At 46.9% G+C, this 17,511-nt stretch overlaps 1 protein-coding gene across 1 annotated transcript in view; it reads right to left on the bottom strand.

The window, feature by feature from the left end:
* Positions 1 to 17,511, bottom strand: part of FER1L6 (fer-1 like family member 6) — a 148,410-nt gene that overhangs the window by 9,893 nt on the left and 121,006 nt on the right. The window contains exons 34-37 of the mRNA XM_073329149.1: positions 13,440 to 13,600; positions 11,669 to 11,811; positions 3,305 to 3,393; positions 583 to 681 (exon numbers count right to left, since the gene is read on the bottom strand). Coding sequence (XP_073185250.1) covers positions 583 to 681; positions 3,305 to 3,393; positions 11,669 to 11,811; positions 13,440 to 13,600 — 492 coding nt within the window. The remainder of the gene's footprint in view (positions 1 to 582; positions 682 to 3,304; positions 3,394 to 11,668; positions 11,812 to 13,439; positions 13,601 to 17,511) is intronic.

Raw genomic sequence — 17,511 nt, forward strand, 5'->3', positions numbered from 1 at the left:
TTCTTTTATTACTAACTTCACTAAGGTGGCTATAATTCTTCTCAACTCATTATGTAACAGCACTCTGTATCCCTATAAGCCAGGGGTGCTGGAACAATTTGTATAGTGGGGGTGCTGAGAGCCATTGAAGCAAACTGTAAACCCTGTATCTGATGGAACCACTTCAAGCCCAGGGGTGCAGCAGCACCCCTAGTTCCAACACGTATGCTATAAGCCCTTCAAGTTTAAAATACCGTAGGCATTTGCATTTAACCCATGAAGTTTAGGACTCGATTCTGTACTCACACCAAGTGAATGGCACTACTCCTAATTTTATTCTGTGTGAGTCGTGAATTAGGTCGAATGAGGCTATATTTAAAGATGAGAGGACTAACTAGTTTCCAGAATGGCTGGCTATTTTTGGCACACACTCACAACAAATTATCAAGATCCCAAAAATGTCTCACAAGGAGACACAGCCTTGTTAATACAAGCCATAAGTTCTGTGACTCTGGTCTTTAATGGATGGCTTGAACCAGATGTTAATTGTCCTCTCAAGGAATAAATGAAGAGACGCAAAAGGTGATATCCAGATGAACACACCCTTTTACATAGATGTCACTTGATTTTTGTCCTGTGAAGATATTCTCATCCTCTAAAATTACATCTTCTGTATTCCAGATGATTACTCTCAATTCATAACTGAAAAAGAAAGAAACCAACATTTTGCATATTTCAATTCACAGTAGCAAAAGGCCTTCTAGTTGATTTCATTTCATCCTTCCTGAGTACACATATGGCCTGGGTCTAATCAGACCCTGGTATGAATCATTAGCAATTTCCATATCATAAAGAGTGTTATGTTGATGTAAAACTGGTTTGAAGAATGGGATCAGCATCAGACTCCTTGTGTCTATTGGAGTCTCCTGTGATATAATAGAATTAGGGGCTGTTCTCTTAGCTCATGAGACTGCAGAGGGACAGTAGGTGTCACTGGCAGCCTCAGAACAGTGGAAAATTCCTTGCTGGTTGTTTGCCTGTGTTCTTTTTTTAATTCTGATCACAAAAATACTGCAATGAAACAGGGCTATTGGACTGAGCAACATCATCTGAGCACCCACAAAATACTGAGGAACTTGCCAATGAGGGCAAAACCCATTTGGCAGACGGGGGGGGGGAGGTCTCCTTTTCAGAGATTTTGTTGTTGACAATATATGATATTTTGTGTAATCTAGTACATGAAAAAGGAGGAAAAATGCTGTTCAGAAACACCTTTAAGAAGCATGGATAAATGTAATCTCCAGGAAAGACATTTTATAGCACCACCCAGGAAAGGGAATGAACTCCTCTGTGCTCTTGTACGCAGTAGTTGTTGGGAGCCTTAGAACATGTATATCTACCTGTTTGTCTTGCACTATTTCTGTGCACGTTTCTTCAGGCTAACTGGCAAACAGCATCGTCCAATGTCAAGGTTTCTTGCAGAAATCTAAACCCCTCTGATGATTAACATTTCAACAACATTTGTCTATGTTTCCACAGACTGCAGCATGGTAGCAACGTTTTGTTCTTGCCAATATAATTAGGTGCAAATCTTTCTGGTTTGAAAAATTCACAGCTGATAAATAGCCTCATATAAAATCCTTGTGTAAAGAAAGCACTTGTTAGACAGCCTCCTTTTTGGTCAAATTATGGACCTTACTTAATTCGGCATAGACAGGAGCAAATCGTTATTTTGTTATTGCATCGTCTTTTGTTTGAACATAAATAATGAAGACACTGCTTCTGTGAAACTGTTCCAGACATAAAGATGACCTAACAAAGCCCTTATTAAAATATCTCATTAACATTTATTTGGGATGAGCTATGAATTCTCCTAGTCATTTGTCATTTATTATCTATCAAACACTAGCAGCGAGGTTGACTCATCTAATGCAATGTCAGAGTAGGATATACATCTGCTTGAAATTACAGAGACGCTTACTCTTCCAAACAAATCTCTCTCTACGGCCTCCTTTTGTGCTTCTTGTCCTCATTCTTGCCCAAAGTAGTGAAAATCCCTCAGGTACAATAATACGAGATAGAAGATCTTGACCAACGGTCAAGTACGTTATGTATTTGAGAGAGCTAAAGTGACATAGAGACTAAATTAGAACTTTGGAGTTAGAGTTCAGTGGAGGGATAATAACTTTAAGACTCACTGCAGCTGCCTCTTGTACTTTCATCTTTTTACCACTGTTGAATGAATCACGTGAAGTCTTTAAATCAAGATTGGATGCTTTTATAAAAGATATGCTATAGCTCAAACAGAAGTTATGGATTGATGCAGAAACTACCGGTAAGGTTCTAAGTCCTGTGTGTAACACCGACAGACCCCAGTCGTTGGTGGGCGGGATCAAACCTGGGACCTCTGGAGCTTAGTGTATGAGTCTCTATGCTATGAGTTAAAAGCCACATAGCCCTTAGCTAAGGCTGTAGCAGACTCATTAATCTATAAGTGGTCTCGGTGCCACTAGAGGGGACAGAGCACCAAACTCTGGAGATATGTGGGTTACATACTTCCCCTAGGTGAGGAAGCGCGTCCTGAGCTTCAAAGACTTCCCAGTTGAAATCCCAGACGAGCCCCCACTTGTAACACCAACAGGCCCCAGTCATCAGTGGGTGGGACTGAACCTGGGATTTCTGGAACTTAGTGTATGAGCTGCTACTGCATGAGCTAAAAGCCACATGGCCCTCAGTTAAGGCTGTAGTAGAGTCATTAATTTCTAAGTGGTCTTGGTGCCACTAGACAGAACACCCAAGAGGTGTGTGGGTTACATGTATTATGCAGGAGCTCAGACTAAATGATCATAATGGTCCTTTCTGGCTTTAAAATCTATGACTCTATGGCATTGTTTCTCAGTTTAAATAATATTTTATAATATTAAAATAAATATTAAATAATATTTCTTACCAGACATTGGGTCTCTTTTATACGGCCTTGCAGTGCGGACTACAGAGGAGTGAACTGCAGCATGCGCCGAAGTGCTGTGCTGTACCTGCCCCATACAGTCTCTGCTAGCACGAACCAAAAGGCACCTACTTCATGTTACTGCAGTCCTGTCTGAAATGAGACTATGAACTAACATGAACTCGATACCTTTTACCTGATACTAGTTTGGCAGGATGTACATGGGGCAGTTACAGCACACCACTTCAGTGCGTGGTGAAATTCACACCCCGATCTTCCACACTGTAGGGTCATGTAGAAAAGCCCTTTCGAAAGATTCAAGATTTGCGGGATGATGCCAGTACATTGACAGCACAACAGGAATGCGCTCTGAATTACCCTTTGGGTTTCCTTGGTGAAATATCAACAGGTGGTCCTGGCGGAGGCATGTCTTTGGGAAACATGTCCACCCACATCTGCACACGACCCTTTAAGAAAAGAAACGAGCAATATTGTCACCCTTCTTTAGTGAGAATTTTAAATAGCACTAAAAATTAGTGCTAATTTTTTCATATACAGAATCTATATTAGTGTATGTGATCACACCAAGAATCAACATTTCAGCCAGTAGTCCCAGAGCAACGCCTATATTTCAGGATTTTGTGCTTGGTTCTTTGGACTTCCCCTCCCTACACTAAAGTTATTCATCTGTGTGGGGGGCCTGGTGCATCACTGCTGTCTGCCTCCCATCCTGCACTGTGTGCTGTAACCTCCATAGAATTGGGTTGCTCCAAACCCCAGTCTTGTGATTGTGCCGTAACTCATATTGACAATGGGGAAACCTCAATGCTGATACCGCTTCACTTCTATTTCTACTTATTTTATTACATGTGTTTATACGGGGCCAGATGTTTATCGGAGAGCTAAACCAGAACCATGTTTCTATTTCTATAGCCAAACTCAAACTTGATCCTGCTGTAGGATTCTGATATGTTCAGAAGTTTAACATTTTCACTTGCTTTCCACTCTTGGGTTCCTACCAGCACAGGACATGGTGAAACACTACAAAAAACGGTTACTCACCTTTTTGTAACTATTGTTCTTCGAGATGTGTTGTTCACGTCCATTCCAATCTGGTGCGTGTGCACCACATGCACGGTCGTCGGAAAGTTTTTCCCTTAGCAGCTCCCTTTGGGTCAACTGTGGAGCCCCCTGGAGTGGCGCCTTCATGGCACTCAATATATGATCCTGCTGACCCAACCCGCCTTCAGTTCCTTCTTGCCAGCTACTCCAACAGAGGGAAGGAGGGTGGGTATTGGAATAGACATGAACAATACATCTCGAAGAACAACAGTTATGAGAAGGTGAGTAACCATTTTTTCTTCTTCGAATGTTTGTTCACATCGATTCCAATCAGGTGACTCCCAAGCTCTCCCCCAGAGGTGGGGTCGGAGTTAAGGAATCTCTGATTGGAACACCACTCTGCCAAATGCTGAATCATCTCTGTCATGCCAGGTGAAAACATAGTGAGTGGCAAATGTATGCACCGATGACCAGGTTGCAGCTCTGCAGATCTCTTGAATGGGGTCCAGGCCAGGAAAGCAGCTGATGAGGCTTGTGCCCTTGTAGAGTGTGCTGTAATATCCGGGGCTGGGGCCTTAGCCAGCTCGTAGCATGTGAGGATGCAGTCGTAATCCAGGAAGAACTGCATTAGGAAGAGTTTGGGAGCCCTTTCATCTGGTCTGCCACCACCACGAATAGTTGGTTCTATTTCCTGAAAGGCTTAGTGTGCTCGATGTAGAATGCTAGTGCAAGCCGGACATCCAGTGAGTGAAGCCTCTGTTCCCATGCGCCAGTATGAAGCTTGGGACAAAAGACTGGTAAAGACTGGTGCATTTGTCTAGTATGAAATTGGGACACCACCTTGGGAAGGATGACTGGGTGAGGCCTGAGTTGATCCTTGTCCTTGTGGAAGACAGTGTAGGATGGGTTGGAGGTTAGTGCTTTTAACTCAGACACCCCCTAGCTGATGTAATGGCGACCAGGAATGCCACCTTCCACAACAAATAGAGAAGGGAGCAGGTAGCCAGCAGTTTGAAAGGGGGCCCCATTAGTCTTGAGAGGACCAGATTAAGGTCCCATGCAGGCACAGGTTGTTAAGCCTGTGAATATAATCTTTCCAGGCCCTTGAGGAAACGCCCTACCATGGGGTTGGTGAACACGGTATGCCCCAACTCTCCTGGGTGGAAGGCAGAGATAGCAGCGAGGTGTACCCTGATGGATGACCCTGCCAGGCCCTGTTGTTTCAGGTGCAGGAGGTAATCCAGGACGAGTGGTATAAGCAGCTGGAGTGGAGACATGTGATGTTGGGCACACCAGCAAGTGAACCTTTTCCACTTAGCTAGATAAGTGACCCTGGTGGATGGTTTTCTGCTGCCAAGCAGAACCTTTCTTACAGGTTCCGAGCACCGGAGCTCCATTGGATTTAACCATGAAGCTTCCAAGCCATGAGATGGAGGGACTGGAGGTCTGGGTGGTGAAGGCAACCATGGTCCTGTGTGATCAGATTGGGGAAAAGTGGTCACATGATCGGGGTGTCCACTGACAGCTGCGGAAGCGTGGTGTACCAATGTTGGCGGTGCCACCTGGGGCCAGCAGGATTACTTTTGCCTTGTCTCTGTGGATCTTGAGCAGCACCTTGTGCACAAGTGGAATCAGTGGAAAGACATTCATGAGGCGTTCTCCCCAGGGTAGCAGGAACACATCTGAGATTGAACCCAGGCTGTGCTGCTTGAAGAAGTAGAACGTTGGGCACTTTCTGTTGCTCCAGGTGGCAAACACATTGACCTGGGGAAACCCCGCCCCCCCCTTGGAAGATGGAATGTATGACATCTGGATGCATGGTCCACTCGTGGTTGCGGAACAGCCTGCTGAGGTGGTCTGCTAGTTCGTTCTGCACCCCCAGGAGATATGACACCTCCAGGTGAATGGAATGGGCTATGCAGAACTCCCATAGCTGGACGGCTTCCTGGCACAGGGAAAACATGGCATTTGTGTTGTCAGTCACCACTGCCACACACTGGCCTTGTAGTCAGGACAGGAAGGTGTGGCCGGCTAGCTGCACTGCTCTGAGTTCCTTGATATTGATACGGAGTGAGAGGTCGTCCTGCGACCATAGGCCCTGCGTTCGGAGATCTCCCTCGTGAGTGCCCCAACCCAGAGCTGACACATCCATTACTAGGAACAGAGAAGGCCGTGGGCTGTTGACGCGAAGGCCTTCGCAGACAGTCCAAGGGTCGAGCCACCAACAGAGGGACTTGAGAACATGATCTGGCACCGACACCACTGAGTCCAGGCTGTCCATGCTGGACGACAGGTTGAAGCGAGCCATGCCTGGAGTGGTCTAAGCCTCTGTCTGGCATATCTGACCACGTAAGTGCAGGCTGCCATGTGGCCGAGGAGACTCAGGCATCCCCTTGTGGTCATCACCTTGGGGTATCAGCTGAGGCTTTGGATCACGTCTGTCATCACTTGGAATGATGCCTCTGGCAGGACTGCCCTTGTTTGCCCTGAGTCAAGCACCACCCCAATGAATTCTGTTCTTTGGGTCAGTGACAAAGTCGACTTGTTCACGTTGAGGAGTCCCAGCCTCTCGAAAGTAGCTCTGACTAGTTCGACTTGAGACTCCGCCTGTTCCCTGGAGAGCCAATCGTCAAGGTAGGGATACACCTGAACCTGCCTCCTGCGAAGAAAGGCTGCGATCACCGACATGCACTTGGTGAAGACTCGGGGGGTCATCGACAGGCCGAATGGGAGGACCGTGTACTGATAATGTTTGTGGTTGACTACAAACCGCAGAAATCATCTGTGCACCGGCCGAATGGATATGTGAAAATATATGTCCTTCATGTCGAGGGCGGCATACCAGTCTCCCGATTCCAAGCAGGGGATGATCGTGCTCAGGGAGACCATGAGGAACTTCAGCTCAACCAAAAACTGGTTGAGTCCTTGAAGATGCCAGAGACCAATGTTGCTACGATGGTGCTGGAGACCAGTGCCACTTAGCCCATGCTGGAGACTAAGCCGGGAAACCACAAACAGGATCCCGAGCTGGGGAACGGTGACTCAGCGATGGTGAACCCAAGTGGTGCCGAAGTGAATGTTGCCATGTCGGAGGGGGTGATCGCTGCATCATAGCCAGCTTGCCTCTACACGGCGCCGGATGCAGCAGCACCGGAGGCTTGTCCCTGATAGCCAGAGGTTGCAGGGCCATCATTGCTATTAGGTCCCTCATGGCTTCAAAAGTGCCTGGGGTGGAGGGAGACTCCAATTCCTCCATTTGGCGCTGTCTGTCCAGGGAGTCACTGGACTCAATGGTCCCCTCCGGGGAACCAAAGTCAACGGGACCGACTGCTGGTCCTTGGGCACTGGGTGCTCCTTCATGGGACACATTGCTGTTGTGACTGGCACTGCCTTCGGCACCGGGGAATGACCCCAGTCCATCTTATTGTGTCACTTGTGTGGCACTGGTGAGTGCGAACGGTGCCTGGTTGAATGCACCACTTGCAGTGCCAGGAAGCGTTGGTGCCGAGGGTCTCTTGAGTCAGAGTCTTTGCTCGGCGCCATGTTGCACACCGAGGCTGGGGCACTCCGTGGCGGGCTGCAGATGGAGAGTGGACCCCGTCAGAAGTTGTTTCAGCCAGAAATCCTGCTCTTTCTTCATCCGAGGGTGGAAAGACCTGCAGATTTTGCACCTGTGTGTTTGGTGCTCTTCCCCCAGACACGCATCATGGGGGTAGCCAGTTGGCATGGGCTTCCCACAGGTCCCGCAAGGTTTAAACCCTTGGCCCTGAGGCATGCCCAGGAGCCGAGGGAAGGTAAGGTATAAGGGAGGACCCTGCACACTAACCCGAACACTATATACAGTATGTACACAAACTAAAACTAACTACTAACTGAAACCTAGACTGAAACTACAGACTAAAGAAGAAAGCTAAGGGAAGCCCTTGCTAGGCAAGCAAATGCAGTTCCAATGGCCATCACAACAGTAAGAAGGAACTGAAAGGGGGTCAGATCGGCAGGGTCATATATTGAGCGCCATGAAGGCACCACTCCAGGGGGCTCCACAGCTGACCCAATGGGAGCTGATCAGGGAAAATGTTTCCGACGACCATGCACGCGGCGTGCGCACACCTGATTGGAATCAACGTGAACAAGCACTTGAAGAAGAGAGGTGTTTCTCGTGGTATTTTCAACTCAGGCCAGAGGTGGTAGCAATTGAAATCTTTCAAGAAAGCCTATTCTTATGAGACTTCCAGCCCAATTTTGGAGACTCAAGAGGGTTGGATAATTATTTGGATCCTTAATTGAACCTAACTCAGATTCTGAGTTGTTTTCAGTTTGGCCATCACAAATAAGAACATCTTGTAACAAATCAGTGACTATCTAGAATTTTCATCACTGTCATTGTGATACACATTATCAGAACTGCACAATAATGAGGGCAGACTCTTAAGCCCTTAAAGTTGAAGTCCAAAGAAGAATCACGGTTAGCTGTTCACACTATAACAATAATACTTATCCAGACACGCCTCTTGAGCAATTCTGATTCCTCTCCATAGATGGTCTGGAGAGATCTCAGAACATATATTGAATAGTTAACTATATTTTCCCAATGAAATACATGCATATATATTATATTAGGGCTTTCAAGCGATTAAAAAAATTAATTGTGATTAATTGCACTGTTAATAATAGAATACCATTTACTTAAATATTTTGGATGTTTTCTACATTTTCAAATATATTGCTTTCAGTTACATCACAGAATACAAAGTGTACAATGTTCAGTTCATATTTATTTTTGATTACATGTATTTGCACTGTAAAAAACCAAAAGAAATAGTATTTTTCAATTCACCTAATACAAGTATTGTAGTGCAATCCCTTTATTGTGAAAGTTGAACTTACAAATGTAGAATTATGTACAAAAAAACTTCATTCAAAAATAAAACAATGTAAATTTTAGAGCCTGCAAGTCCACTCAGTCCTACTTCTTGTTCAGTCAATCGCTCAGACAAACAAGTTTGTTTACATTCGCAGGAGATAATGCTACTCGCTTCCTGTTTAAAATGTCACCTGAAAGTGAGAACAGGCACTCTCATGGCACTGTTGTAGCCGGTGTCGCAAGATATTTGTGTGTTCCTTCATGCTTCAACCACCATTCCAGGGGACATGCGTCCATGCTGATGCTGGGTTCTGCTTGATAACAAGCCAAAGCAGTGCAGACTGATGCATGTTCATTTTCATTATCTGAGTCAGATGCCACCAGCAGAAGGTTGATTTTTTTTTTCGTGGTTCGGGTTCTGTAGTTTCCGCGTCGGTGTGTTGCTCTTTTAAGAATTCTGAAAGCATGCTCCACATCTCGTCCCTCTCAGATTTTGGAAGGCACTTCAGATTCTTAAACCTTGGGTTGAGCAATGTAGCTATCTTTAGAAATCTCACCTTCTTGGAGTTTTGTCAAATCTGCAGTGAAAGTGTTCTTAAAATGAACAACATGTGCTGGGTCATCATCCGAGACTGCTATAACATGAAATACACCTCTACCCCAATATAACGCGACCCGATATAATGCAGGTTCACATACAACGTGGTAAAGCTCTGACATGCTGCTCTGAGAAGTGTATTAAGGGTGCCGGGCTGGGGCTGAGGGGTTGGATAAGGGGCAGAGGGTCTCGGGCGTGATCAGGTGCTCCCTCCCCCACCCAGGGTCTGGGAGGCAGGAGCTGTGGGGGGCACTTTCGGGGGGCCTGCAGTCCCAGAGTGGCCCAGGGGATTAGTGGGGGGATGGGAGCAGCCCGCTCAGCTTCCCTCTCCCCTTCCCCAGCTGTGTTGCTCAGGGGAGGGGGCTTGGGGGAAGGGATCCCCCCCGCACTCCCTGGCAGTGGTGGAAGCGGAGCAGCCCAGCCCCAGCCCACTCCACTCCATTCCACCAGCTCCCAGCTGCAGCGCTCTGCTTCCCGCCGCAGGTGAGTGTGGGACCTTTCCCCAACCACCACCCCCCCGTGACACAGCTGGGGCCGGGGCAAGAAAAGCAGAGTTGGCTGGGCCACGTCGCTCTGTTTCCCGCCACCAGTGAGTGCGGAGGGCGTCCTTTCCCCAACCTCCCCGCACTCACCGGCAGCGGGAAACGGAGCGGTGGTGGAGGTGGCGGAGTGGAGCGGGCTGGGGCCGTGTTGCTCCGCTTCCTGCCGCTGCCAGTGAGTGCCTGTTAGAAGGCGGGGGGTGTAGATAGGGGTCGGAGCAGTCAGGGGACAGGGAGCAGGGGGACTGGGTAGGGGGTGGGGTCCTGGGGATGATTAGGGATGGGGGTCTCTGGAGGGGGCGGTCAGGGAACAAGGAACGGGGGGGCCAAAGCAAGTTCGATATAATGCAGTCTCACCTATAATGCGGTGAGATGTTTTGTCTCCTGAGGACCACATTATATCGGGGTAGAGGTGTATATGGCAGAATGTGGGTAAAATAGATATACAATTCTCCCCCAAGGAGTTCAGTCACAAATTTAATTAACACATTATTTTTTTAACAAGCATCATTAGATGGAAGCATGTCCTCTGGAATGGTGGCCGAAGCATGAAGGGCATACGAATGTTGAGTATATCTGGCACGTAAATACCTTGCAATGCCAGCTACAAAAGTGCCATGTGAATGCCTGTTCTCACTTTCTGGTGACACTGTAAATAAGAAGAGGGCAGCATTATCTCCTGTAAATGTAAACAAACTTGTTTGTTTTAGAGATTGGCTGGACAAGAAGTAGGACTGAGTGGACTTGTAGGTACTGAAGTTTTACATTGTTTTGTTTGAGTGCAGTTAAGTAACAAAAAAATCTACATTTGTAAGTTGCACTTTCATGACAAAGAGATTGCATGATGGTACTTGTATGAGGTGAACTGAAAAATATTATTTCTTTTGTTTATGATTTTTACAGTGCAAATATTTGTACTAAAAATAATATACACTTTGAGTTCAATTACAACACAGAATACAATATATATGAACATGTACAAAAACATCCAAAATATTTAATAAATTTCAGTTGGTATTCTATTGTTTAACAGTGTAATTAAAATGGCAATTCATTGAGATTACTTTTTTTAATTGTGATTAATTTTTTGAGTTAATTGCGTGAATTAACTGTGATTAATCAATATTATATATATTCATTTTAGCATATGCTGAAATTGCATTAGCTTCAATGTGTCTTCATGAAGTCAGTGTAACTTAAACATGTGCTTAAATGCTTTACTGCAGCCAAATTCCTAAGTAGTTATTTTCAGATATGAGCAAAGGGACACTTGATTAGATTCCCTGAAAAAAAAATTGTGTGGCGAAGTTAAAGCTGAGAGCACCCCTACAAGAACTTTGCAGATAGTGGGAGAGGGAAAGCAACAGTCATTAAAATGCAATGAAATGCAGAGTTAACATTAAATTGACAAGATACCCCAAAATTTGAAAGTATGAAAATTTGTAATTAAATAGCATCACTCTTGCTTAGGTGTCTAAATATGAATTTAGGTGCTTCACTGTACATATGCATATTTGACAATTTTGAACTATGTACTTATGATTTTGTGCAAACTATAACAGAAACAGGAGCACTTGTGAGATTTCTCTGTTAGCTCGGAGATAGTAACAGAAACAACGGTGGTAGGAGAAATGGAAAACCTCTTCCGTGTTTCGTGCTTTCACCGTAGGCTTATCTACCTGTTCCATGCCTGGTTTATCCTTGTGATAGAGAGGCCGGGTCTCAATGTGTTCTGGAACCAGCTTACATCCAATCCCTGGGATTTCATCCCAGGAATGTAAAACCTTGAGGGCAAGTTGTTCATAGGATTCAACTGGCTCTTCTATAGGAAAGAGTAATTAAAAAAAGAACAACCAGAGCAGAATTAGCATATTAAGCCTCTGATTAATATGGTCTGTCAGTTGTGAAAGACACATGTTAAAAATCTGCTCGAGTTTAGAGCAGCATTTAATGCATCCCAAGGAAGAACAGAGATGTAATCAAACACATTTATTCCTTTAAGTTAGAGCACCCACAGGAGTAACTGAAAGTTTAGTGCTGAGAAGGAACCTAATTACAAAATACCATGAATCATTACAAAATTAAACAGGCCTATTTTAGTGCTGTCTCTAACAGTAGGATGGTAAAGACTTACTGGCTTTCTTTCTTCTTCTTCTTCTTCTAAATAATTAAGTCTTTTTCTTTAAAAAATTGTAGCCAATCAAAGAACAGGGGATTTGGCATTTCCTTGAGCTGCCAGGAAGTGCCAGTAATAGGTGCTAGGGATTGTACATTAATTTTATTTTTGCCTTGTGATGGCAACAAGGAAGACCCCTTGAGTGCCAAATTCACATGCTGCGTGTAGGGAGCAGAAAGATGCCAAAGGTATCCATGGATAAAATTATGCCTTGTTCTGGGCAGTGTTGTGCTAAGCAGGGGAAAGGGAGGGCCAACCTGCAGTCCCCTGGTGACACTGTGCCTCTGAAAAGCATAATGGCTCCACTGGCACTGGGGCAAGAATACTGGGAAGCAACTATTGCAGCCACTTCTCCTAGTATACACCTGTTGGTAAGCAGAGGGTCAGGTCTAGTCCTGCTCTGCCTAGGCCCCTCTGGAGTCATTTGTTTGTCTAGCATTCTTTTACCCAATGTATCCTTTCGGGAACAGCCATAGTTTGGCCCTATCCTTATACTGAAGCATGCTGAGCCCTATCTTCCCTGGTCTGCTTGTCCACAGGAGAAACGGGAGCAAGATATATGAGCTAAGACAAAGATCAAACTCTGAAAATAGACTAGACACTGACGAAGAGGGAAAGCACAGTCCTTGTGCTGCTTCCCTCTCTTGGGTTACCCAGTCAAAGCATCCATCCTAATGCATCTCATCTGCCCCTTACCATCTCCTTCCCTCAAATACGCAACCTAGCCACTGGTGACTCTGTCCCACCCCTCACCACCCACATCTACAAACCCAACCCCCTGGTAGCTTTGCCCATCTACTCCTCTTGGAACTTGACTCTTCCCCTGGTGGAAGCAGCAACTCCCTGCAAAGACCTCTAGACTCATGGATCCCCAAGCTCAACAGGACTGCAGGGAGTAGGTTTTATACCAATGCCCTTGCAGAACTAATGATGATAGTGGTAATAGTTAATAATAAACAAGAAGTGTAACAATGAAGAGAGGCAGCCTGGTCTAGTGGATAAGGCACTGGACTGGGAATTAGGAGGCCTGAGTCCTGTTCATGAATTGACTATTGGCCAGCTGTGTGACCTTATACAAGTCCCTTAACCTTTGTGCTCCTATTTCCCTTCCCACTCTTTGTCTGCCTTGTCTATTTAGATGGTGAGCTCCTCAGGGTAGAGACTGTCTCTTGCTATCTGCTTGTCCAGTGCCTAGCACAATAGGACCCCAATCAAAGGTGGGACCTCTAGGGGCTACTGTAATGGGACTAAATAACAATAAATGGCATAATTACCATTCTCTTCTCCATTAAAGCTTGTCTTCCCAGTGAATACTTTGGTTCCTATTTGTATTGCCCCAGGTCGCTTGTGGGGCTCAGGCAGTTTGTTGTCCTTGCATAACTTGTTGAGGATCTCAGTTGGCTGAACTGCATCTCGCCAGGCATTGTACCCTTCTCTGCAATGAGGGGACAAAGCAAAGAGAGGAATGGAGAAGGTTTTCCATTCAGTTAAAGGCTGTACCTATTCAGGAGCGCCGATCCAACGGTCAGATGCCCTAGCAGACGCATTTACTTTAAGGGAGTTTAAACCCGACTGGGTGAAAGTGAACAGAATTAATTTTACACAAGTGAAATGGAGCCAGAGCTTCACACGTCCTCTGCTTCTCCTTTCATAGTCCCTTAGAGCCATCCCAGCAAATGTTCCCCACATTGTATACGTATACCCTCATTATCAAGGTCTGACATCACATCAGCCACCAACTGTTTGGTCAAGAAAGTCAGGGCAGGACTCCTTTTGGAGCTGGCCAGTGCTAGTCCTTGATCATTCAGGACCTGGTCCAACACTAACTAAAGTGAATGGAAGTCCTTCCACTGACTTCAGTGGGCATTGGATCAGGCTGTCAGGTTGACATAGAATTTTAGAAATAATAGAAATGTAGGGTTGAAAGGGACAATCAAGTCCAGGCCCCTGCTTTGAGGCAGGACCAAGTAAACCCAGATCATTCCTGACACATGTGTGTCTAACCCAGGGGTGGGCAAACTTTTTGGCCCGAGGGCCACATCAAGGTTGCAAAACTGTACGGAGGGCCAGATAGGGAAGGCTGTGCCTCCACAAACAGCCTGGCCCCCGCCCCCTATCCACTCCCTCCCACTTCCCGCCCCCTGACTGCCCCCCTCAGAATCCCCGACCCATCCAACCCCCCCTGCTCCTTGTCCTCTGACCGCCCCCTCTTGGGAACCCCCGCCCCTAACCGCCCCCCCTGAGACCCCACCCCCTATCCAACCCCCTTTGCTTCCTATCCCCTGACTGCCCCGACCCCTATCCACCCCCTCACCCCCTGACAGGGCCCCCAGGACCCCCGACCCATCCAACCACCCCCCCACTCCTTGTCCCCTGACCACCCCCTCCTGGGACCCCCGTTCCTAACTGCCCCCGCAGGACCCCACCCCCTATCCAACCCCCCCTGCTCCCTGCCCATCTCCCCTGGAACCCTCCAACCCCCAGGACCCCGCCCCCTATCCAACCCCCGCTCCCTGTCTCCTGACCGTCCCCGCCCTCCCACCAACCTCTGCCCCATCCAACTGCCCCCTGTTCCCTGACTGCCCCCCCTGGGACCTCCTGCCCCTTATCCAATCCCCCTCTCCCCCTGCCCCCTTACCATGCCACTCAGAGCGGCAGGACAGACTTATTGGAAAGCCTGGGAGGTGGGGGGGTGCAAGCCACGCTATCCGCACGGCAGCATAACTACAGGGGTGGGGGAACAGCAGGGGAGGGGCCAGGAGCTAGCCTCCCCAGCTGGGAGCTCAGGGGCCAGGCAGGACGGTCCAGCCCACAGGCCGTAGTTTGCCCACCTCTCGTCTAACCTCTCCTTAAAAGCCACCAATGACAGGGATTCCACAACCTCCCTTAGTAACCTATTCCAGAACTTACCCACCCTTATAATTAGAAATTTTTTCTAATATCTAATCTAAATCTCCTTTGTAGATTGAGCCCATTACTTCTTGTCCTACCTTCAATGGACATGGAGAACAACTGATCACAGTCCTCTTTGTAACAGAACAAGAGGTTCTCTCTCATCAATGGGAACTTAGTGCACTCCCTCCATCACATTCTCCGCCCCAGCCAGCTTGAAGAGCTGGGACTAGTACCTGGGACAGGAAGAGAGTCCGGGTCTCCTCCATGCCGTTGCTAACACTAGGGCACCAGACAGGCCCCATAGCTATTATTTTGAATAGTGTGGCGATGGGGTCTGGGCCACAGGCATAGATCACGGAGGTCATACATGATGGATGTGACATGGCTCTAGTATAAGCCGATGTAACTCCGTTGGCTTCTGTGGGGTTGATGTTACTTACACCAACGTCCGAATTTGACCCTATAAGGAAAATCAAACTTTCAGTGACACCAAGGGTATGTCTACACTGCAGCTGGCAGCATGCTTCCCAGGTCGAGTATACAGGCACACACTAGCTCTGCTCAGGATAGCTCACTAAAAATAGCAACGCAGCTGAGGGTAGCATGGGCGGCAGCTCGAGCTAGCTGCCTGAGTACAAACTTGCCCAGACTCCCAGGGTGCGTGTTAGCTCTGGGTAGCCCAAGCTGCCGCCCATTCTACCCCCCCCCCCTCCCGTCTATACTGCTATTTATAATAAATGCAGCCCTTAGGTTATTTCTAGGGTGACCAGATGTCCCATTTTTAAAGGGACAGTCCCGTTTTTTGAGACTTTTTCTTATTTAGGCGTTTATTACCACCCACCCCCTGTCCTGTTTTTTCACATATATGCTATCTGGTAACCCTAGTTATGTCTACACTTTGAGCTGGAAGTATAAATCCCAGCTTAAGGAAACAGACCAGTGCTCACTCCGATCGAGCTAGCATACGGACCCTGGACTTCAGAAAAGCAAACTTTGACTCCCTCAGGGAACTGATGGGCAAGATCCCCTGGGAGAATAACATGAGAGGGAAAGGAGTCCAGGAGAGCTGGCTGTATTTTAAAGAATCCTTATTGAGATTACAGGGACAAACCATCCCCATGTGTAGAAAGAATAGTAAATATGGCAGGCGACCAGCTTGGCTTAACAGTGAAATTCTTGCTGATCTTAAACACAAAAAGAAGCTTACAAGAAGTGGAAGATTGGACAAATGACCAGGGATGAGTATAAAAATATTGCTTGGGCATGCAGGAGTGAAATCAGGAAGGCCAAATCACATCTGGAGTTGCAGCTAGCAAGAGATGTTAAGAGTAACAAGAAGGGTTTCTTCAGGGATGTTGGCAACAAGAAGAAAGTCAAGGAAAGTGTGGGCCCCTTACTGAATGAGGGAGGCAACCTAGTGACAGAGGATGTGGAAAAAGCTAATGTACTCAATACTTTTTTTGCCTCTTTCTTCACGAACAAGGTCAGTTCCCAGACTACTGCACTGGGCAGCACAGCATGGGGAGGAGGTGATCAGCCCTCTGTGGAGAAAGACAGTGGTTCGGGACTATTTAGAAAAGTTGGACGTGCACAAGTCCATGGGGCCAGATGCGTTGCATCCGAGAGTGCTAAAGGAGCTGGCGGATGTGATTGCAGAGCCATTGGCCATTATCTTTGAAAACTCATGGCGATCCGGGGAAGTCCCGGACGACTGGAATAAGGCTAATGTAGTGCCCATCTTTAAAAAAGGGAAGGAGGATGATCCTGGGAACAACAGGCCAGTCAGCCTCACCTCAGTCCCCAGAAAAATCATGGAGCAGGTCCTCAAGAAATCAATTCTGAAGCACTTAGATGAGAGGAAAGTGATCAGGAACAGTCAGCATGGATTCACCAAGGGCAAGTCATGCCTGACTAATCTAATTGCCTTCTATGATGAGATAACTGGTTCTGTGGATGAAGGGAAAGCAGTGGACGTGCTGTTCCTTGACTTTAGCAAAGCTTTTGACACTGTCTCCCACAGTATTCTTGTCAGCAAGTTAAAGAAGTATGGGCTGGATGAATGCACTATAAGGTGGGTAGAAAGTTGGCTAGATTGTCGGACTCAACAGGTAGTGATCAATGGCTCCATTTCTAGTTGGCAGCCAGTATCAAGCAGAGTGCCCCAAGGGTCGGTCCTGGGACCGGTTTGGTTCAATATCTTCATAAATGATCTGGAGGATGGTGTGGATTGCACCCTAAGCAAATCTGCAGACAACACTAAACTGGGAGGAGTGGTAGATACACTGGAGGGTAGGGATAGGATTCAGAAGGACCTAGACAAATTGGAGGAATGGGCCAAAAGAAATCTGATGAGGTTCAACAAGGACAAGTGCAGAGTCCTGCATTTAGGACGGAAGAATCCAATGCACCACTACAGAGTAGGGACCGAAAGGCTCGGCAGCAGTTCTGCAG

This window comes from Lepidochelys kempii, chromosome 2 (assembly GCF_965140265.1).
Source record: "Lepidochelys kempii isolate rLepKem1 chromosome 2, rLepKem1.hap2, whole genome shotgun sequence".
NCBI classification, from domain to species: domain Eukaryota; kingdom Metazoa; phylum Chordata; order Testudines; family Cheloniidae; genus Lepidochelys; species Lepidochelys kempii.